The sequence below is a fragment of the Meriones unguiculatus genome, chromosome 14, assembly GCF_030254825.1.
Source record: "Meriones unguiculatus strain TT.TT164.6M chromosome 14, Bangor_MerUng_6.1, whole genome shotgun sequence".
NCBI classification, from domain to species: Eukaryota; Metazoa; Chordata; class Mammalia; order Rodentia; family Muridae; genus Meriones; species Meriones unguiculatus.
In genome coordinates this window covers 84,308,018-84,331,671 of record NC_083361.1, presented here as the reverse complement: position 1 = coordinate 84,331,671, position 23,654 = coordinate 84,308,018, and the positions used below count along the sequence as shown (strand labels likewise).

General features: G+C 43.8%; 1 protein-coding gene across 2 annotated transcripts in view; it reads left to right on the top strand.

The window, feature by feature from the left end:
• The window catches only part of Uvrag (UV radiation resistance associated), a 264,183-nt gene that overhangs the window by 187,952 nt on the left and 52,577 nt on the right, over nt 1–23,654 (top strand). For both annotated transcript variants that reach the window (XM_060367624.1, XM_060367625.1), the window contains one exon: nt 17,963–18,041. In XM_060367624.1, the coding sequence (XP_060223607.1) occupies nt 17,963–18,041 (79 nt within the window). The remainder of the gene's footprint in view (nt 1–17,962; nt 18,042–23,654) is intronic.

Genomic DNA, 23,654 nt, shown 5'->3' with positions numbered 1-23,654 from the left:
TGGTAAATGTACAAAAGAGACACACAGGAGAAAAGCCTACATTTAACTTCACACAGTCTGTGTATTCTGGCATTTCCCAAGACCACAAGACCATGTAAGGCAGAATTACCCACAACTGCCTCGGTGGTGCAGGAGGGGTCAGCTAGAATGTCAAAGACTCCCCAGACCTGTCCTCCTAAGAAGGAGCACAAACAACCAAACCACCTACTTGACCTTGAGGGTCATCTGCAAGTCGATGCTGATAGCAGTTCGCTCAGTGGACAGCACTCTAAAAGAAGACTTACATGTCTGAAAAGTATCCCCACATACACACACACTACCCATACACAGGGTTGATAATCAATTTGACAGATAAATCTAGGCTGTAGAAATAATTTTTCCTCCGAAAATTTTAAGGCCCCAAGGAAATGATTTATACTGGGTGATGCTTTTCAATGGTGTGTCTGTTTGGGGGTCAACATGCTCTCTTAGTAAGCCCAGAAACCTCACTCGTGTTCCAAGTTGGACTTTGGTAGACTTGTACTTTGGTCTGTCCTTGTCCTGTATGGTGGTGTTAGACCTTTGTTTCCTCAGCAAACCTAAAGGAAGAATGCTACCTCCTCACCTTTCCCAGGGAGCTCCTGAAAGGTGGACTCTGTTAGCACAAGGGCATGAGCTGAGTAAGAGGAGGCCATCCTTCAAGAGGAGAAAGAACCCAAGGCTACAGAGTGGGTGGGAGGAGTCTGTGGATGGAGGGACATAGCACCTCAGCTGCCCTGGTAGAGTGGGGAAAAGGAACCAAAAAACCACGGAAGGCTTAATTACAGCAAGGGGAATTACATCACTTTCAGATCTGAAAGAAATTAGACTCACAGATAAACTTAACAAATGAAAGAAAAAAACAATAAAGCTAGGTAGGTGCCTATGAGCTCAGGAAAGCCGACTTTAAGAAAAACAAATACAGTGATTATACATTGCGTGGCTTGGCAAAGTAATCACTTCATGCTTACAATAGTGTAGGGGTTGTTTGTTGATGTAACCACAGCTTGTGGTGGTGACTTCCCTGAGCGGGAGTGGGGTGGGAGGGTGGAATGTGTGGGTATTGGGAAGTGAAGTGTAACAGAGCCAAAGCCTCATCTTTCCCGTAGAGTGTCAGCTCATCTCTAAACCATACAAGCAAGCAGGCCTAGAAGGGTGTTAATTATACACACTGAGAGCACAACTCAGGGCGGGGCTTAAAAATGTTGAGAGGAATCGGTTCTGGGACCTACCTAGGAATGGAGGATCCAGTTCCTGTATCTTAGCTAGTAAACATGTAAATGAATGTTTACTTAACCATTAGGCTTGTAAAATGCTTGCCTTATAAAGCCACATACATATATCGGTTTTGTACAAGTGAGCATTATTTTTTTAAGTAATTTCTGATTTTATTAGTTTGTTGATAAACGATGATAAACTGAGCATCTATTCACCCAATACCTAGCACCAGGCAGCAATATGCGAATGTAAAACAAAGCCTAATGTGAGTACCTGCTGCCATAGGGGGTGTGAATGCTGGCAGGGCTCGTGAGAGGCAGCTCGGTTCTGAAGGAGAGACACTTAGAGTGAGCATCACGGGCCTGAATCTGAGATGCCCTGCCGTCATGGGCACGGCTGGAGTGTGCAGGAAAGAAGTCGGGGGGGGGGGGTTGCAGGACTGACTCCCGCCTCTGCTAGACGGTCTATTAGTCACTTTTTCCTGGGGATTTTCTCCTGCCCTCGCACCCAGACACTCTTAATTTTGTTATTGACTTTACCATGCTGGGCTAGGTTGTTGTGCTCTCTCCGCTGGCTCCCTGCCTCCCAAACTTTGGGTCTAATTTAGAGAGGGGTGAGGGAAGGGAAAAGAAAGCCTCGTTACGCCTGGCCCAATGTACATTCCTCCACTCTCACCCGACCACACAGGCAGTGAGATATAGCTGTTATCTTGTTTTGAGGTAGTGAGATAAAGTAGTCATTTTCACAGTTTGAACATGAGTTTTAGAATTCTCAAGAGTAGCGCAGGACATTATCTAATTTTTTCAAAGAAATGTAATAATTTCATATTCCAGAGTATCCATCGCTCTATTATTTGTGGGAAATGCTACTCAGAACAATTGTGCAGATCGTTTAGGGGTGAGTGGGTGTGTATATAACATCCTTGAATAAAGGGGTTTGTACCCTGGATTTGTTTTCTTTTATATTGTTGGGTCCAAGAGAGGAAAGACTGGCTTAGAACAAACTAGCAGAGCTAAACCATATGTTTTATACCAAATTAGAAACAGGTGAAGGTTGTTAAAATGCAGCGATCGCTTACCAAAGCTTTAGCTTGGAGTTTGTATTAAAGGCAGGTGGTTATATGTACAATAAAAGGCAGTCCCCAGCACCCCGGCTCATTGATACATATGTGATTGATCTTTCTGGATAAAACAAGGCGGAGTTAATAAATCACTGCACATAGCTATAAAGATGTTTGGGCTTGAAAGCCTCGCCTGTGAGAGCAAACGTGGACCCTGAAGGAAATTTATGAAGCATAGATCCTTTTAGCTTTACTTAACAGCTAACATCTGACTGACCCAGGGGGACCATGGAAATTTATGGCTGGGCCATTCAAATATTTGAGCTGTTGTGTGATATAGAACAGGTAAAGATTAGCTCAATAACAAATATGAGGCTGTAAAATAAAATGAGATTTCGATGGTGTGTAAGTACTTGTCAGAGGTCAGGTCCAAATGACTGGTCAGCAATGGAGAAACCTTGGTTAATTAAAGATGATTACAACAGCCTGGATGATTACACCGGTTGCTGTCAGCTCGGCATCCTTGGAGCTTCCTCTAAGGACGTCCACACTTGTCATGTGACTGAGGAACTCTGAATTGCCTTTCTGTGCTCTGGAATTGGGCAAGGTGATGAACCAAAGTGATTTTGTTCAATTTCATAATTGAAATACATCTTTCTTAACTACATTCTGCATGTATGGGTGCCTAGATATCATGTGCCCTTGGAAAAATTGTCAGCTAACTTATGTGTATAAATTTGAGCTTTGACATCCTGAAAGCAGGTATTTAGCCTCTGTGATAGATGACTTAAAATTAACCTTCAAAACGTAAGTAGTTAACAGATTTATGGACAGTTACTGAAAACTTGATTTAGTGGAGTTCGGTGAACTTATCTCCAAATCATCTCCTCCCTTTTATTTACATAGGTCTGGAAAGTAATGATGTGTGAGTATTGTTCCCGGGACTTTAGTAGTTGCATTTAGGGGCTTTAATGAGGGCATGGTTATTGGTGTTGACAATTTCTGCCTTTTTTAGTTAGCCCTAAACCCAAAATGTTGTCATAAAAGTTAGCATCAGTGGTTTTCAGAGTACCCGTGTGTCAGACACCAGCTGATGACTTTGCTGACCATTGTGCGTGTAAACATCTGGTTTGTGGAGAAAGAACATCTCACAATTGTTGGAAAATTCCTAAATAAGACTGATACTAGAAGGGGAAACATAAAACACCATGCAGATCTTTAGGAATTAGGTGGAGACTAACATCCCCACTGTCTCTCCCTCATCTGTACATTCTCTTCCGTCCTTTCCACAAACAAATGTGCCCCGCAACGTGGCGCTCAAGAATCTGGGTTACAGTCTTGGGAAGACTGTGGGTTACAGTTTACAATCCTGTGAGACAGAAGGAACCCATGGCTAAGCTACACTGGGGTGTGAAAGGTGCTGGGTTAGGAATTACCCTGGACTGTGTGCGGCAACTGGGGAGTGAGGTGAGTGGGACCCATGGTGACCACCATCGGATGTGGGAAGATCAGGGTCATGGGCTGGAGAGCTAATGTGGCTGAACGTACTCCCCACTGGGCCCTCGGCATTGTGTGTGTGCGTGTGTGTACAAAGGAGTGTTAATGAATGAATGATGAAAATATTTCTAAGTCTTAAAATCTTCCTGGCCCCCATGTCTTAATTTTCACTCACAAGAGTGTAGTCCTCCTAGCTATTTCTCAGTTGGTTTTTCAATGAATGTGTTTAACACGCACGAAGAACTTCCGCATAACCAGCGACATATTCTCACGGATTGAGGAGACAAGATGTTTGTGTGAGCAAATAAAGTGCAGGCTAGAACGTGCCAGGTGCAGAGCAATGCCTCGTGGCTACGGGCACAATAAAATGGGCAAAATACGGCTGTCTCCTTGAGGCACCAACGGACGGAGGGAGGAAGGTGGGTCCTAAAGGGGGTCCTGACGGAGGTAATATCACTGAGTGCTGACTCCCGGTAGGCTCTCCAATCCTGATTCTGCTGTTGGATCCTCATCTGGATTCTGTAAGCTTGTGAGTTTGGGACGCTGGTCCAGCGCAGGGTGCCCTCGATCGGCTCCAGCTAGATAACAAAGCTAAGGCCTGGGCTGCTTCCTCTCAGAACTTTAACTGATCATGCCGCAGCCTCAGGTTTTCTCCTTCCCTCCCTCAGCGTAGGCATTGGATAAATAATTTTCATACAGGGATTAAGGCCCCTGTTATGTGACCAGCGCCGTGTAAGGAATTGGCTCGCAGTGAATGCACATTGGCTGTTTAAACAAACCTGCATTGCAGACCACATTGGGAGAAGCTGTCTTAGACGCTGAAAATGCTGAATGGCTTTTCTTCTGGGTTTATGTTCCAGATGGAAATGTCTTCTGGCGTTGCCGAGTGTTTATGTACCTTGCACGCTTTAATTGTCGAGTTTCCTTTTTATTTTTTTAGCATTTACAGATTTGGTGGGAACAGGTGCTGCTAAAGCTAGGCAGATGCAAGGCGGCTGTTAGTGTTGTGGAATGTGATTTTGATTTACTTGGCAGAAATTTTATTTTTCAAAACTGACTATTAAAATAGACAGGTTTTCCATCCTTTAATTATGCTCTGTTCACTGAACTTTGCCTATGTACTATTTTTCAAGTAATAAAAGCGAACTGGGACACTTCTATAAGGAAATTGATACTGAGTTCGTTAACAGTTTCCATAGCCTGCCACTTTCACCAAGGTATTTTTGGGAGCAGGGTATTTTTAACCTTGTGAAATTATCTGGAACTTGATTTCCCTGAAAGTCATTCCCTTTTTAGTCCAGCTCTGTCATATCCAGCATTGGCAAAGGGGCTCCTGTTTTAAGGCTTTTCATCATGTGATCCCTTCTTTAACATTTTGGGGGTGGCATCTTGTTACCCACCATATCATATTCTGTCTCCTTGATTGGTATGTAATGATCTTTTACTGTAGATTTTCTTTCTTCCCTCAAAGGAGGTAGAAGGAGAAATGTGTTTGGTGTCCCTGGTACTGTAGTCACTGCTTTTCTTAGGTCAGACTGTGACCCATCTCACAGTCTCAGGGTTCATGACTGACATGTGTGTCTTCATTTGCCTGTCCCTTGCCATGCGTCCCCTCTCCTGACTTTACTGGTTGCCTTTCCATTCTTCAGTACAGTGCACTTCCCCTGACTGGGCGTTCCTTTTCAGTTCCTGCCTCTTCCTTAGTTGCGCCTCGGGACCCTCCCCTTCCTCCCTGAGGTAGAGTTCCTTGCCTCTAGGATGCTTTGGACTTACAGACTCGCTGGTCAAGGGAGCAGTGCCCATCTACTCCATCAGACTCTGGTCTTTCTATCTGTCCAACTGTCTCAGCTCTCCCCACTAGCTCTGTACCTGGCACACAATATGTCCTAGCTTGCCCTTTGATGCTGTGGTAAACGCAAATGGAACTTGGCAAAGAAAGTGCTTCTTTAGCTCATGGCTTACAATCAGTCCATCACTAGGATAAACCAAGGCAGGAACTTAAGACACAAACTGAAGCACAGAGCGCGGAGGAACACTGCTTACTTCCTCAGGTTGTTTTTCTTACTTGTTGACAGTTAACATGAAAGCTAACACAGTGCTAGCTTGTTGGGGCTTGTTGAATGAGTAGAACCTCCACAGAGATGGTTCCTCATTCCTTCTGGTATTAGTGAGAGGGTTGCCTGCCACCATCTAAGACAGACTCCTGTGAGTCTCCCCTAAGACAGAGAGAGCCTTGGACGGCCTTTCTGCCGTGTCTCACAATGTCCCTCTCCTTCCCACTTCAAGCTTGTCATCTCCATCGTCTCCTCCACCCACTCTGGGGCTCACACCATACTGTCCCCTACACTGAGACTCCCCACACTCTGAGCGCTACCCAGCAACGTGCTTGTGTGACCAGGTCTAGCAGGCAATTAACTTGTGGTTGGCCTCTGAGCGGTGTTGACCATGGACAGCCTCCTCCTTGAGGTCCCACTTTCCCTGAGCTTCTCGATTTGCCTCATAGCTCAGAGCCAGGTTTTCGACATGCTTTTCATCTCCAAGCATCGACTGACATCCTCAAGGCGCTGAAGCTCAGCTCTGTGAGGGGCTCCTCAGGCCCTCCCGTTCATACCAGTGGTTTTGGTTTCCACAAACATCTGTAATTCCTTAATTGCCATTTTCACCTCAATTTCTCTCCCAAATGTATTCAAGATATTTTATATATATATTAGTGTATATATCCATTTTTAAGGGGAGGGGTTTTGAGACAGAGTGTGGCTACATAGCCCAGGCTGTCTCGAACTCGAAGTCCTCCTGCTTCTGCTCCTAAGTTCTGCGATTACAGGCCTGTGCTTTCATCCCCAGCCCCTTCTTTGCCATCATAACAAGCAGTCAATCAGAAAATTGTTTAAGTTCTGTCTACAAATTAGAACTCAGAACACATCTTCCTTTCTACTCCTGGAACCCTAATCAAAATGGTTTTCATTTCTGGCCCGGAACATTAAAGCATACTCTAAAACAGGTTTTATTCCCTTTTACCTACTATAGCCAAAATCCTCTTCGCAGTGCCGGTGTATGTGTGACCTCACAAGAGCTGACAGCATGTACAATTCCAACCCTGACAAAATCCCAGTGCAGAGAACTTGTTTGTTTGTTTTGATTTTGTGCTGGTTTTGGTTTTAAGAGAGAAAAAGAATATAAAGTTAAAGGTTAGGGAGGAGGATCTAGGAAGAGTTGAGAAGGGAAAGAATATCACCCAATATATTGTATGAAAAAAATTAATTAAAATTTAAAATCTGAAACATTACACCCTAGTCTGGGGATATAGCTTATTTAGTAAAGTGCTTATCTAGCATGTAGGGAGTGCTGGATTGGATTCCTAGCACCATAAGCCGGGCTGGTTGGCACATTCCTGTATTCCCAGTGCTCAGGAGGTAGAAAAGCAGCAGGACCAGAAATTCAAGGCCATCCTCTTGGGGAGTCAAGGACTAGCCTAGAGAACAATGAGACCCTGTCTAAAACAAACAACCCCAAATCCAACGCCATCACACCCATGCTTAAAGAATAGATTTCCTATGGCTCACAGAAAAACCCTGTTTTCTCGGGTCACAGACCCATCTATCCACCCACCCCCATCAACCCTCTGGTTGTCTCTTTCACTGTCTTCTATACCAGTATGGGATGGCACCTCCATTCTGCCACCTGCTTAGACATCTTTGAGTCTGCCTTTCACATCCCCTATAAAACCTATCAGCAAATCACGTTGGCCTCATCTTCAACACAGAGAGCTGACCCACTTCCCTCCCTCTGCAGCCACCGTGCTGGTTCAAGCCACAGCCCTGTCCCTGGGTGTGCTGCAGTTTTCTTTCCTGTTCCCTGTATCTTGTTCTTTTGGAGCATCTAGTCATTGTTCTTAACTTGGCAACTTTTAAGTGATGTTTGCTGACCATTAAACGTGGAGAGAATTATCAAAAAGCTGATTTTGTTCATGTTTGCACAAATTGGAGTAAGGTGGCATATGGAGCTCCTGGAGAGTTCCATTCTCTATATGAAAGGAGGCAAGCAACTGTCTTACTCCAATCCTAAGGCTTGGGAGTAACAGTGTCACGGAACACTACAGAGATGGAGAAGAAAAAGCATTACCTCATTCCTCTGAGATAACGCTCAATTTTGAACATTAAGAATGTGACATGTTTATGGGACATTTAGATAAAGATGTCCTGCACATGATCAAGAATATAACTATGAAATATGGAAGAAAGACTATAATGTAGTTAACAAGTGATAATCATGGTATAAGTGGCTTTTAATGCTTTCATTTTTCAACAACATTTATTGAATTTCTCAACTACAGAAAAGCAACCCAAATACTAGAAATATAATAAACAACACAGATAAAAATCTGTATCTTCCCAGAGCAAACATTCTGGTAGAAGGAAATGGACTCAAATGAGAAACAGATGATAGAGTGAACTGAAGGGCTATTGTTTTCTTTTGAATTAGCTTTTACTATGGAAAACCTTAAGCTCATAGTAGAGAAAATGGAATAACTCTCCTTAAGTCCAGCTATAATAATTAGCTATACTCATTAATCTTTTTTATCTGTATTGTTATTCTCTCATCCCAGTGAATTATTTCTAAATAAACCCTGGCCGTTTTAACATTTTATTCATAAATACTTCAACATGTTTCTCTGAAAGATGTATTTCTAATACGGTGTTATGCCATCATCACACGTAAAAACAAGTTCCTTAGTATTAGTGAGTAACCATGAGCTCATACTGCTCCAGTTGTTCCATGGCCTCTTTTCTATGGTTGATTTCTCCAAGTCCAAATCACGGGAGTCCTTCTAGTTCCTTTAGTTGCTAATATCTCTTTTTAAAGCACTTCTATTTACATATTGCCATAAATGTCAAATTTGTATTGATCTTACGTTTGCGCGGTAGTCCATGCGTGTGCGCCATGACCCCAGAATGCTTACTGCTCGTGCCAGTGGAGTGCATGTGCGTTCTCCTTCCGGGAAAGGGTGCATTTATTGGGCTCATTTACAGGGAGTGGTTGAGGGTGACTTACAGAAGCACGGTGACCCCAAAGCAGCTGCACCACTGGAAAGTGTTACCCCACATCTCCTACTGATTAGGATTACATGGAAATGATTGGGAGGCCCAGGACAGAGTGGCCAGAACGTCCCGTGGGAGTCCAGTGGTTTCTCCCCTTTTTTGAAGGAGTGTCAACGGGCATTTGTTCAGTTTCTTACTGACAGAAGCTCCCAAGCTTTGGCAACCCATTCTCTGTCATATTTAATTTTTTTTCTCTTATCTATCCTTTGCCTCTGCCTAAAGACTTCATTGCTTTTCGTACATTTTTTTCCATGATTTTTTTATGAAAAGGCCTAATTATGCAGAAAAGCTGAAAGAATTTTTAAGAGGCTGCCTTTAATTAACACCTTGCTGTATCTACTTTGCTATCAATCTCTGCGTACCCCTCTGCCTAGCTGTCAGCCTGTTCATTTTGATGCCACTGTGCTTCCTCCGGGGGTCACCTTGTGCAGATGGCTAACTACAGGGCCAGGATTTGTTTACATTGGGGGGGGTTGTTTTGTTTCTTTTGAGGCAAAATTTGGATACTGTGAATATACATATACATATGCATACACACATGCATGTGTGTGTGTGTGTGTGTGTGTGTGTGTATTATACCATCTCTCAGATTCTTAGATGTAAATATCTGTGCAATCTAATTCCTATTCAGATACAGAACATTAAATTCCCCCAGAAGCATCCCCTGCCTCCCGTAAATCACTTATCTTCACAGTCCCCCAGGCAGCCATTATTCAACCCCACACTGCAATATGACCCTTTTTGTGTAAGGCTTCTTTCACTTGGTGTGTTTGCAGCTTCAGTCACGCCGTCGTGTGGAGCAGCGACACATTTCCTTTTGAGCAATTCATTGTGCGATAGTCCTGTTTACCCGTGCTCTTAATGATGAACGCCAGTCCCCATTTCTCACCCTTCTGAAGAAAGTTGCTGGGCGTATTTTTGTACACAGTTTTTATGTGCAAACATTTCCCGTTTGCTTGATTGTACTTGTGGAGTGTGACGTCATGTGCTTGTGTCTCGCTTTGTAACAGCTCTTTCTCCACGGACTGTGCATTACCCAGCGTATGCCTCCCGTTGCGCCAAATCTTAAGTCTGCCTGGATCTGAAGTTTCTCTCCTTTATTTTTCCTGCCATTTGTTTTCCGTTGAAGCTAAATGTACAGCTTTCCCATTAGAGCCCCCCCCCCATTTTGAATTTTCCTGGTTACATACATCCTTTTGTTATCACTTAACATATTTTCCCCTGAGCCTCCTGTAAGACTGGGATAAAATTTTCCAAGATTGTGTTCTCCTGGCATTACTGATACTTCCTGTTGTACCACATCTGGAAGCCCATCATATCCAGCTGTGCTTTCCTGTGCACTGTCAAAGCTGATGAGTAAGCCTGACTGCTCTGATCTGTCCCTCGTTCCGGAAGAATGGCTTAGATTGCATGGCTTTAAGAAGGCCTCTCTGAAGCTGGCTTTAGACAGTGGTCAGAATGATATGGCAGTCTCTGCTCTGAGAGATAAAGGGGGAAACTGAGAGAGAGGGGAAATAAAAATAGAAAACTCCGAAGGTAGGAAAAAATTTGGCATGTTGAAGGGACAGAGGGAAGGTTGGAGTCACTAGGGCCTGCTGAGCACAGAATGATAGCAGGTGTGAAATCCCGGTGAGTAGACAAGTTCTGGGCCCTAAAGGCCGTGCTACACAGGTCACATTTCATTTCAGGTTCAGGTACTATCTTTTCTTGGGTCAAAGAGAGAAGTGTGGTGTGTAATAAGATCAGAGGATGATTTGACTTTGGGAAACAGGATCAGAGTGTCCTTTGCAACTCGTACTCTTCAGTGTTAGCTATAGCCCAGAGGGTAGCTGTGTATGACTTTCTCAGCCACCTTAAGCTGATTACAATATGATTTTCATTTGTTTGGAGGATGGTAAATGGTCCTCAGAATACATGTTTAGACCAAACAGGAATTGGGGGCCTGCAAAATGCTCAGTGGATAAAGGTCCACCACATCGGACCACTGGGTTAATTCCCCAAATCACACATAGCTGTGGAGGAAAAACTGACTGCAGCAGGTTGTCCTATGACCTCACATTTGGGCTATGGCACAACCGTGTGTACACACACACACACACACACACACACACACTAGATAGATAGATAGATAGATAGATAGATAGATAGATAGATAGAGATAGAGATATATAAAAAAATAAAGATAAACATTGAAACTTGGAAGTAGAAATACTATTCTAAAATGTTCTTAAAGGAGTATGTTTTGGGCTGGTTAATAAATTGACCTTGTGACATAGAAACACATGCTGAAATATTTTCCTAGTCCAAGTGAAACCCAGCAGGCAGCCATTCCCCTGTCTCTACCTCCATGCGTCCTCTTTCTGGCCTCACCTCAGTGTCATAGGCAAAGCATCAGCTATGTTGCAAAGCACAAGAGACCTCAGGTTCTCTGCTTTCGTAGTCTTGGAAAAGTAAGCAATCCTTCATTGTCTTTTTACTTTGCCTGCATCTTGTAGCTCTGTACTATAGATCTGTACTATTGATTTAACATGGATCAATGTAGTGTCAATATTTGGTCAGTACCCTAAGTGGCGGGGAAAGCTAAAGGTATGCTGGTGGCATTTTTTCTTTTTCCCCCTAGAAGATTCAGTGGAATTGGTTAGTCTTCGCTTTATATTTCAGTTAGTTGGTAGTAGGAGTAATTTTGTTTATTGTTGTTGTATGTTTGAAGTCTGTATAGCTTTAAGAGGTAGCAAAGCCAGCCGAGGACTGCTGGCTTGTACCAGAATGTCACACGGGCATCATCGCCTTTCTTCCTGATCCCCACAGGAATATACATGACAGACAGTTAGCCGAAGCACACCAGAACTGACTCAAAGTTAGGATAGTTGGTTTGTGAGGTCTGGTTTGGAAAATAAATCGTTAAAAATATCTTTATAAAAAGTGAGCTTTGAGGACCTGGCTTCAATTCCCAGCATCTACATGGCAGCTCACAACTATCTGTAATTCCATTCCCAAGGACGATAGCACCCTCTTTCTGGCCTCTGTGTGCATTAGACATACATGTGGTTACATAGACATACATGACATACATGTAGGCAAAACACCCAATCACATAAAATAAAAATTTATTTTTCAATTGAGCTTTATGTCCTTGAGCTGATGCTCCAGATTTACTTTAGCTACTTTTTTCTTTTTCCTTTTCCTTTTTTTTTTTTTTTTTTTTTTTTGCCTGAGATGCCAGTTACTCTCCATGTCACTGGCGTCCCAGAGTGACTCCAGGTAGTCCATTTTTAAAAGTTGGATTATAACAGAAAGACTATCTAGTCTCCCAAGCTCCTCCTTCATGTGTATAGTCGAGGATCCTAGCCAGGGCATGGTTCCACAGCAGACGGCTCTTCCCACCTCTACACAATGAAGGTAATCCCACACAGCAGCACTTCTCAGCCTTGCCAATGCTACAACGCTTTAGTACAGTTGCTCATGTTTTGGTGATCTCCAGCCATGGAATTATTTTTGTTTCTACTTCATAGCTGTAATTTTGCTATTGTTATGAATCATAATGTAAAAATCTGTTTTGTTTTGTTTTGTTTTGTTTTGTTTTTTTGATGGTCTTAGGCGACTCCTACAAAAAGGTCAAATCGCAAAGGGGTCACAGCTCATAGGCTGAGCACTGCTGCCGTATAGGCATGCCCAAAAGCCCATTGCCCAAGCGATTGATGGTAGAATAAGATCAGTCTTATTTGAATCAGATGTCACTCTATGGCCAGGAAAAGCTGTGATGAAAAGCTAATCTGGATAGAAGACAGTGTGTGCCATGTGAAGTAAAGCCTTGTCCTCAGAACATATTAAATGTTGTCTTGCTTTCTACAAACACGGTGGACAGACACAATCTTAGCATGCTTAGTAAAAGTGAAGTATCTCAACCCCAGCCTTCTGTCAAAGAAGCTAACCTGGGTGTGAGTCCGAGAAAGAGAACAAGAAACTGTCACCAATCTACAGTTCTTTGTTTTAAATTTAAAAAAAAAAAAAAAATCTCTGGGGCTGAGAGAGAAGTAAGTGCTTATAATTATTTTTTTAACAAAAAATATTCAAAAATCATCTTCCTTTTAAAATAGTTTTTCAAGGTCAGGACCACATAGTCTTTGTGTATTATGTCTCTGTGTCTGTTTTTTGTTTTGTTTTTAAGAAAACGGTCCTCTCTGAGTGGCCTAGGCTCGTCTTGAACCCACGAGTCTCCTGCTTCAGCTTCCAGGTCCTAGGATAGAGACATAGGCCTTCTTGCCTGGTTGGTGTTTATGTATATATGAACTGAATGTAAGAGTCAAAGGCTCCGCCTGGGACCATACAGACTTCTTTAGTACCTGCCTAGCAGTGCTGAGTAGGTCTGCATTCCAGCCTAGCTAATGCTTATCTAGATGCCCCTTAGGCACTGTGGTTTTGAAATCTTTCTGAGTTTCTGAAGAAAAATGAAACCATTATGCATTCAGACCCACAAATGCAGGTTATGGAATATTGGTGTGGCAGGGAGATGCTGTGCCTCATTCAGTGTTTCCTCACATGGTGGGTTAGGGCTGTTCTCAAACTCCCACAAACTTGATGGCTTAAAACACCAAAAATGTACTCTCTCATGGATGCCTGAAGTCCAAAACCAAGCTATCAGTGGGACCACCCACCTTTCTTTCCAGTTTCCAAGCTTCTAGAGATTTCCTGGCTATGGCTGTGTAAGGTCACATGACCTCTCCTCTGCTGTTCCCTTATAAGCACACCTGCTAGATTTAAGGCCCACCTGGATAATCAAAGGTGATCTCATCCCAAAGTCTTTTTAATATTTTGGGTCCCCTTTTCCAAATAAGGTCACATTCACAGGTTCTGGGGATTAGGATCTGGACCTACTTTTTGGCAGGCCACCATTCCACCCTCTGTCCTTTATATGTTCCCCATTTTTGACTGGCCACCTGTACCCAAGAGTTTTAGAATTTTGAGTGACAGTGGTGAGATCAAGCTAGCATGCACTTCGCTCCCTGCCGCCAGAAGCCATACAGAACAGACAGAGTGCTGTGTGTCTGTGAAAGTGCTGATACCCCCTTCCTCCAAGATGAACACCCCCTCTTCCCTCCGTCCTTGCTTTCAACTGGCTGACGTACTGACCAGTCATCTTGGGTGTGCCTCTCTGACGGACACAGAGCAAGGGAGAATGCTGCATTTATCCATGAAGACCGAGAAATGAGGTCATGTCTCTTCCACTTACTAAATAGGTGACCGAGGCATCAGTTCCTTTGAAATAATAGTGACACTGTTGCAAAGTCAAGTCAAGCCGTTGTGGCTTGCACATTCATTCCCTGGTTCAGGCTCCCTGTTAATCCCGCCAGGATCACATTAGCGTTTGGGGAGACCTGTCACAAATCTGCCCTCGTTGAAATGGCTCTGCCTAATGAGCTCCAAATCACTCTCACACATGATCTGGTTCTTCAGTTCAACAAATAATTGTTGAGTGTCTATTAGTAAAGGCAAAAAAGAAGAACAAAAATCAGACCTGATTCTAAGATGGGCACAATGTGGGTCATGCCTATCATCTTAATACTCAGGAGCCTGAGGCCAGGAGGATTGCCTTGATTTTGAGATCAACCTGAGCTACATAGTAAATTTTTGGTCAGTTGTTCAGCCTTCTGTGAAAAAAAAAAACAAAACAAACAAACAAAAAAAAAGAACCAGTGTCTGCCTTGAGAGCCATCCATGTACTAAGGGAGACATTAGTATGCTGAGCCAGAAACTAGGAGGAACACAGATTAACCAGATACTCAAACAGTATGTGCAAAACTACAAACTGAGCTGACTGGGAAAAGGAAGTGATACAGGCTGGACTAGGCTGACATGATCACTCAAAGTGATGAGACCAGACATAGGAAACAGCAGGCCCCTGTACGGAACGAAGGCCACCTTCCCCGCCAGGCTCTACGCATGCTGTGCCCATTGCTTCCTGCTTCTGTGATTTTCACTGTGTACAATAGGAGCAATCCTAATGGAACTTGGAAACTTATTTTAAGTTGAAAAATAATGTAATGTTGGCTTTGTAGTTGTGTGTAGTATTAATAATTCATATTGAATGTATTAACAGTAAACATGTTTCATTGTACAGTTATTTAATATTCTTTCCTTCCTGTTCTTTTGTTTGGTTTGGTTTAGTTGGTTGGATTGGTTGGTTAGTTTTTTTGAGACAAGTATGTAGGCCAACCTTGAACTTCCAGTTCTCCTAGGCGCTGGGGTTCACAGGCGTGCACCATCACAGTGGCTGTAATACTCTCCCATAATAAGCCCTTTTGTGCTGTTGAGGATACTTTTCTGATTGTATGTGAGTCTAAGCTATCTATGATTTGCAAATGCAATTGAAATTTTTGATTCCCATCTGATGTCCTGATGGTGCTGGGCATTACCTTTTTCAGTGGGTCTGCGCTCTCTAGCTTGCTTCTCGGAGCTCTGTAAAGCCGCGTGCCTCTGCAGCCGGAGGTGAATGTGAAAGTTGGAAACAGTGTTCAACTTGAAGTGACCCATTAAGAATGTGGAAAGAGAATGAAATGTGAACTCCGTCCTGATTCCTGCTCTGTTTTAGCGTTGCCCTGTTCCAACCTTTGTCTCTAATCACTCTCTGGTTTTGTTTTAATGCTACACATCTACCTTGTGGCTCTTTCCATGAAGTCCCAGAGCAGTCATAATAAAGTCAAATGTTGTGAGATCCAATTCTCACAAATGTAGAGGTTTGGTTTTCGGCGTGGGCTGCTCTCATTTACTCTTACGGTGTATGGAGTTTCTGGATTTATAACTTGAAAGTGGAGATAACTTTGAGTGGGGAGAACTGTTGAGAGTCTCGGTGTGGTGGTTTACAGAGTAATCCCACAGCGGGCAGAGCTTTTGGGCTCCAGCAGATTCCTCCAAAGAGCCTCACTTGTTATGTCTACAAATATATAGTTTCCCTGCGCCCCAGCTCTGTGAGTGTGAGTGGTTCCCAGGCACCTTACAAAAACAACTGGTGTTGCCTTGCTTCTCCTGCCTTTGCTGGCGTCATCCCGCCTGCTGGGGGCCTCCCTGTGCCATCGTTTATGTCTTCCTTCCCCAGTTAAATACAAATTCCTGTGTTCTTGACGGTATCCAAAGCATTTGGTTTCCTTTAGTAAGTTTTTAGTTCATGACCTTGCTCACTCCCCAGTGGCTGCAATTTTACAGCACATCAGATTTACCTTTTGGATACTATGAAACCCATAGCTCTTGAGAGTTTAATAGAAAGCTTTCAAATTGTACTTCCTTCTTTTATTTTACCTGAAAACGCTATATCCTCGGGGCTTTCTTTATTAGAGTGCATTTTATTTTTCATCAGGCATTTGTAACAATCAAAATGAAGTTAGTAATATTCCATACCATTCATTTCCTTAGGTTTATATCATTCTTGAGAATAGTACCACATTGCAGAACCAAGCTAGATCTCATTTGCTTCATGATCATAAATTGTGGATGACATTTTTTAATTAGTATATATTCATTGTATACCATGATAGGTTTCAGAAAGACAGTTTCTTTCAAATATATCATGAACTTCGACCAAATTCACTCATCCTCACATATCCTTCCTTCCTTTAGTTATCCCTCTTCCTCCTATTTCTGTCACTTTTCTTCTTTTCCTTAGTCTCTTTTCTGCTTTCATGCCATTCTTCATGTATGGACTGACAGACAGACAGATGGATGTTTTGACATAGCCATAAAAAGTCTAGGACTCAAAGTTAAGAGGAAATATAATATTTGTCTTTCCTCTATATCTGGCTTATTTCACTTAAAATAGCAATTTCCAGTCCTATTCATTCTCCTGCAACTAGCATAATTTTATTATTCTTTATGGTGGAATAAAGTTCCACTGTGTATATATGCCACGATTTCTTTATCCATTCATCTGTTGACGGACACCTAGGCTGATTCCATCAAGTGGCTGCTGTGGGTGCTGCTGCTGTAGATATGGATACTGAGGCATGCAAACTTACAGTTGGTCCAGGTGTACACCAGAATGGTAGTTTCATATTTGGTTTTCTGAGATCCTCTGTATTAGTTCCACAAATTTTTGCATTCCTACCAGCATTGTTAGAGAATAGGCTAATAAACAGGTAGTCTCAGAAGATTATTTACAAGTGGCTGATAAACATTTAAAATGATGCCTTACAGCCTTAGCCATCAGGGCAATACAAATTCAGAGGATACTGAGATTTCCACACTCCAGTTAACATGGCTGCCAACAAGAAAGCACAGTGAGAACTGCTGGGGACTGATCGTTCTGTAGAGAAATCTGTTTCTGACCATTGCACTTATGCTTGATCTTGAGAGCCAGAAAAAAAAAAAAAAAAAAAAAAAAAAAAAAAAAAAAAAAACAATCACTCAATCCATCAAACAAACAAAACCCTGTAAGTGTGCACTGACTTCTTCCTACGCACAGGGAAAGAAAGGGACCTAAGGTACCATCTCACCTTGAGATCCGGAGCTCACGCCTTGTTGCCTCAGCGAGGCAGGCCACAGGGTGAGGTTATCCCTGAGAAATCTGTGACACAGATACATTGCCATGAGGACAGCACATCCAAATAGCTGTTCTTGAAAAGGGGATAAATTTTGGCTCATCTTTGGCATTAATTTTGACTAAGAGAAACAGTCTTTTATATTGCTTTTAAGTTGTTTTTTTTTTCCTTTAGTCTTTCTTTCTCATTTAGTTCTAGAAGTTGAAATGTCAAGTCCAAGGCATTAAAAAGAATATGAAGTATCTCAGTTGAAAGCTGGCAAGATACTGACTCCTAACCAGGAGGCAGAAACTCTGCTCCTCGGAGGTGCAGGTCACTGGTGTGCGCGTCCCTGCGATGGGCTCGGTTTATCCGTGGGAAGAGGGCAGCTATCGTCTCTCACACAGATGTTAGTAGATAATTGCAGCGACCTTATTCAAGTCCATGGTTAAGTCTAACCATGAGACGTTTGTGCTGTGTCTAAGTAGGTCTGCCTCTGTCTACAATGCCAACGTCATTTCACCCCTTCCTTGAGAATGTCTCACCTTTGTTTACCTTCCTAGGTTTCCACTGTATCCAAAGGGAGGGGAGAAGCTGCAGTTTGATTATGGTGTCTACCTTCTGAACAAGAACATCGCACAGGTATGTGACTCTTCTTGTTTCTCTTATACAATTGTTAACCTCCTTTCTCCATAATAGTTACTGCAGCCAACCTATGCTTTAGCCATTTACATGGGCAGTGCAGTTTGTTGACCACAGTCTTATTCTATGACATTAAAATGAATTTGGAAAAGCAGTGCGTATGCTTTGGAATCCATCTCTGCCTCTTACCATCCTTTTCTAAGTCCTTTCCGGTAGGCTTGGGCTTGAGTGTGTGGTCTGAATAATCCCTTGGCTCTACAGCATGATTGGTAATGGCTTTCTTCCCTTAGACCACTTCTGGGGACTCATTTCGCATTATTGTTTATGGAATAAAAGTTTAGTGCTTTTGGCAAGTCCATAATGGTCTCCTCACCTCATTATCCAGGGCCCACAGGGAAAGACCAAGCGTGTGCTCCCTCCAGCCCATCCTGGATTCTGTGGCTCCTTCAGCCTCCCATCAGTTAGGGTCTCACTTGAGCAGTATTTGTCCATGGACCACAGGAAGAGCATTAGCTGCCTGAGTGTGTCTGTCTGAGAGCAAGCCATAGCATTTCTTTAGTGCAGCCGGCTCTACTTCAAGGAGTGGACGTTCCACGGATTTTTAGCTGCCGAAGAAGGTCTGTTTAGTGTTTCCTCTCCTTTGGACACCCGTCCAGTTGCAGGGTTCCGTGGTGGAATAGGCACAGTGTGCCGTTCCTCAAAGACCTTGTCAGCTGCGTCCTTGGCCTTTCGATTTTATACAAGTAATAGCTTGTGATGCATTGCTTTTATGAGCCTCAGTTGTCTTTTCTCCATATGAATCTAAAGGCTGATCAGACCTAGAATTATTCTTCCATCTGGTGTTATCTTTGCTTTTCTTCCCCTAAGACCTCAGTTTAATGTGGTTTTTTTTTTTGTTGTTGTTGTTGTTGTTGTTTTAATGTGGTTTTTATGAAGATCATTCTCCGTTTCTGAAATTGGATCATATTTCTGGTTTGCCACACTGCATTAACCACTTGCTCCCTAACCCAACCCATCACAGGATCACACCGCTTTCACCCTCACCTTCCAGCCAGGCTCACACTGCTCTCACCCTCACCTGCATGTAGGGTGGCTTCCCCCAGGACTCACTTCCCTCACGACCTTCTTCCCACAACCAATGCTTTCCCTCCCTCCATTTTTGGCAGATAAGTATTTCTGTCAAAGAAGCAGGACCTTAATGTCACAGCTGTCTAGCTCACACACCTCTGTCACAGTTGTGTCATTTCATGGAAAAGACCATGCGTTGACAGACTGGTCTAGTCCAGAAATACTAAAACTAAGGCTGCACTAAGGAAGATGAAGTAAATTTTGTAAATACGTGAAACTGACAGTATGTCAGGAACTCAGCCGTGGCAGAGAGGGAACAGGGTTTGACGAGGCGTGAAAGCGTCTTTGTTTAGAAGAACTAATTTCCAGTCTGAGTTCAGAGGCTCTCTCCTGCCCTGTTTGCCGCGTCTTGCTCTGTGCATGAAGGCAGTGGACTTGGAAGCGTCTGGTGCCGCCTTCCCTGCTGCAGTGCCTGGGTCTCCTTACTGGTTTGTCGGCCACGAACCCATGAATGCATGCACGTGCACGTGTCGTGTTCCCACAGAGAAGGAAAAGATGGTGGAAGGAGACCCCGAGCAGGCGCCCAGCTGCAAGGTCGGGCTGGGGCTGTCTGTGTGCGCTGGGAAATGTCGGTGCTCTGTGTCGGCTCACAGAGCTCACAGACGGAGCACTTAGGAGCACCCCCCCCCCAGTAGCCTCTGGTTTGGCCAGGCCACGCCTACGACCTTCTCAACTAATGTTGTCATCTGCAGAAGTAGTGGCCTGCCCGTCGTACTGTAGGAGCCCAGCTGTGGACTCTGGAGAGGGCAATAGCCCATCTGCTCTGCCCATAGAAACGAGTAGCTTGTTCTCTGGTGGCGTCTTCTGTCTCTTCAAAACAAACTTCTACGGCTTCTTTAGGAAGCCACTTTTAAGCACATAGAAGAAACTTTGAGCAAATTCGTGACCCCGAGAAGCTTTGAGAAAGTTTCCTTCTCTTCCATGTTCCTGTTTGTAGCAGGGTTATTAATAACGATGGTTCCTAGGCTGGCCTTACAGCAGTAAGATGTGTGCCGCTTTAGAAAGATTATCTGCATACACTAATGCATGTTGTCAAAGAAGAATTTGTCTTTCCAGTCAGCCTCGTTTATACCCCATCTCTAGAGATGGGAACAAGTCATGCCATTAAGACAGCCCCACCTCCATGATTTACAAGCCACCTTAGTGGAGGTGGATGAAAGCACTGGCATGTGTTAAAGTGCCAGAGAAAAGGGAGTGAAGTCATTTAACACCACGTCCATAACTTGGTTGAGGATTTGAATAGTCAATAGGAGCTTTCATCACAACCAGAAGTAGTAGTAAAATCACTTTTCTGGTGGAGGAAATGACAGAACTTAGTAATATTTGTTACTTCAGGGTTTGGGATCAGTCCAGCCAGCATTTTGAAAGCACAGGCTTAGGAAGACAGGCCTTCAAGGAGAACTCCTGAACTATCGTGAGAAGAGCAGAGAGCCTAGCCAACCCGCCTGCCCTCCGCATGCCACTGCAGTCCGAGGAGGTGTGCGTGCTGGGCCAGGCATTGAGAGTGAGTCAGTCCAGCAAGACGCTTGTTGTCGGCACCAGCTCCTAATAACGTCTGTCCAGAGCCAGCCCCTCAGCGAGCGATAGCCTTCACTGCCGGGTGACGGGTGATGCTATAGAAATGGGCCTGTGAGACGTGGGCATAAGTCCTGCATTGTAGCCCATGCCCATAATCCTAACACTGGGGAGGCTGAGACAGGATGGTCACTGTGCGCTCAAGACCAGCTTGGACTACATAAGTTCTTGGCCAGCTTGAGCTAGTGGCAAGTCTCAAAGTCAAACAATAACACCAAAATAAATAAATAAAAGTCCAAGACTATTTCTAAGCATAGTATAATTAGCATTGGTTTTTAAAATGAGGAGTCTGTGGCTGGGGACATAGCTCAGTTGGTGGACGCATGCCTAGTAAGTTTCAAGGCCTTGTGTCCAGTACTACCAAAAGTAAAGATTTCCACATCATTAGACTTCTAGTTGAGTGGGGAAAGGCATACAGTATATAAAAGCATTTCAGATTATAGCAAGTGATATGCTAGAGATTAATTATTATAATACAAAAATAACTCAAAAGGGACCTGCTTTAGATAAAGTTGCCAAATATGCCTTTCTAAGGAAGTGGTTGTTGAATTAAGGCACGGATGATGACTGGGAAACCAGCTGTGTAAGGCATCAGGGCACAGAAAGTTCCCTAAGGCCATGGGAACAGCAGGGACAAAGGCCCTGGGGTAGTGAAGGGCTTGTTTGTTTTCTAATAAAAGAAGATGCATGTGACAGGAGCATTGTAACAGGACAGAGGGGACCAGAACACATCACAGTGCCTTAGGGAGCCCAGGGGAAACCTCAGCCTGATTCTGAATTCAGCCAAAAGCTAGGGATGATTGGATTTGTTTATTCACACCATTCGCTGCTCTAGTGGACTGCAGGAATGAGGATGCATACATACATATACATGCAATTACCTTTTAGTCAGCAGGCTAGGTACCAATGAAGAGAAGATTGGAGATGCATTATGGGAGATGGATTCATAAACTGACTATGGGAAAGGTATTGTCAAGGATGATGTCCAGGTTTTATGTATGAGAAATAATGCTATTTATTTTAAAGGGACAAAGTCTAGGGGATTGGGGCCAGGGGTGGGATGAGAGAATCAGATCTACTTTGGGAGTGTTAAATCCGAGTTGCCTTTTAGAAATCTAAGTAGATTCATTAAATGGACAAAAGGGCACATGGGTTAGGGTCCAGTGCTGTAGTCTGTGCTGGAAATGGAATCTGGGAACATCAAGCTGTATGTATTGTTTAAGTCTGTAGAACCAGATGAGAATGCGGAGAGAGAATGCTGAGCTGAAAAGAGATGGCCACGCAATGGAAGTCACAGTTAGGAGCTGAATTTAGGAGCTGGAGAGATGACCGGCGGTTAAAAAGTTCAACATAGGCGGGCACACCCAAGGGAAAGGCTGGCGTCAAGGGAGAATGTGAAAATGAAAGGCTTGGAGACTAAGAGAATGGGGCTGGGAAAGGAAGAAGCGGCCTGCCGTGCCCAGCTCCAGGTTCATGACGGGGAGGACTGTGGGGTTAAGGAAGCAGCTCTTGTAGTTGGTCTTTCTTTGGTTTGGTTGTATTGGGGTGGTTAAAATCTGATGGAACTCTTTATTTGGTTCTCATTGTTACGGTTAGGTTGATATAGGGTCTCCTGTAGTCCAGGCTGGCCTCAAACTCAATATGTAGCTGGAGATGACCTTGAACTTCTAATCTTCTCTTCTCCAGTACTGAGGAGGTAGAGGCAGGAGAATGAAGAGTTTGAGGTCATCCTCCAATACATAGTTCTAGGCCAGAGAGCTACAGAAGACCCTTTCTCAAAAAGCAAAACAAAACAAAGAAAAAGGTGGTGGAAAATATGCTAACAGGTAATAGTAACAAGTCTCTGCCCTCACCATATTTTAGATGATTTGAGGACAGTGGCGTCATATAAGACAGGAGAGAAAGCCCAGCTCATGTTTCACTACAGGCCATGGGCCAGTGTGGCACAAAGAATGTGTGTGTCACATTCCTACCCCGCCGTGTGAGCGTGAGCTGCCTGTAAGTCCCAGCACTCAGAGGCAGAGACTAGACCCCAGTGCAAGCTGCTGGCTAGCTAAACTAGGCAGGAGACCCTGCCCCAGGAAATAAAGTAGGAGTTACTGACACCTGGCATCAGTTGCAGGCCTCCGCACTTACGAGCAGACGTATGAGCACACTCATACACATGTATGACTGTATGCCATGCGCATGCCTGGTGCCCTTGGAGGCCATAGAAAGGCACCAGATCGTCCCCTGAAACTGGAGTTGCGGGTAGTTGTGAGCCCCCATCTGGGTGCTGAGAATCGAACGTAGGTCCTCTGTGAGAGCAGCAAGTGCTCTTAACCACTGAGCTGTCTTTCCGAAACACAAAACCAGTTTTTAAAAAGAATGCCCATAGTGAAGCAGTAGAATGTATTGAGTTTATAAGATCTTAACCGAGTACACTTCTTTCTAACAGCCGGTGTGATGGGAAGGGACCCTGGGTGAGGCACTCCCAAACCACCCAAGCACCACAAGAAGCCCTTGAGCTGCTGCCTGAGCTGGCCACTTTCTTATGCAGCAGGCTCTTAGCGTCAGAATGCTCATTCAGACTTAGGTAAACTGGCAAACATTTTCTCAAAAATGAATGAAGCAGGCCTGCCGCATACAGGAAATGAGTTGACAAAATTCAAGATTTTGAATGAAAGTTAGTATTTCAGAACACTTGCACAGTCGGGCAGCACACATTGGGGATGCCAGCATGAAGGAGGCAAAGGCAAGAGGGTTGCCAAAACTCAAGGGCAGACTGTTGTGGATAGTTGGTCCCAGGCCAGCCAGGGCTAGATAGTGAGACCCTGTCTTCAACAGTAACAGCAAAACCCTGCATTTGCCACCAGGATTGACAGCTTTGCAGGCCTTATAGGTGTATTAGCCTGTTTTGTCATATAATGT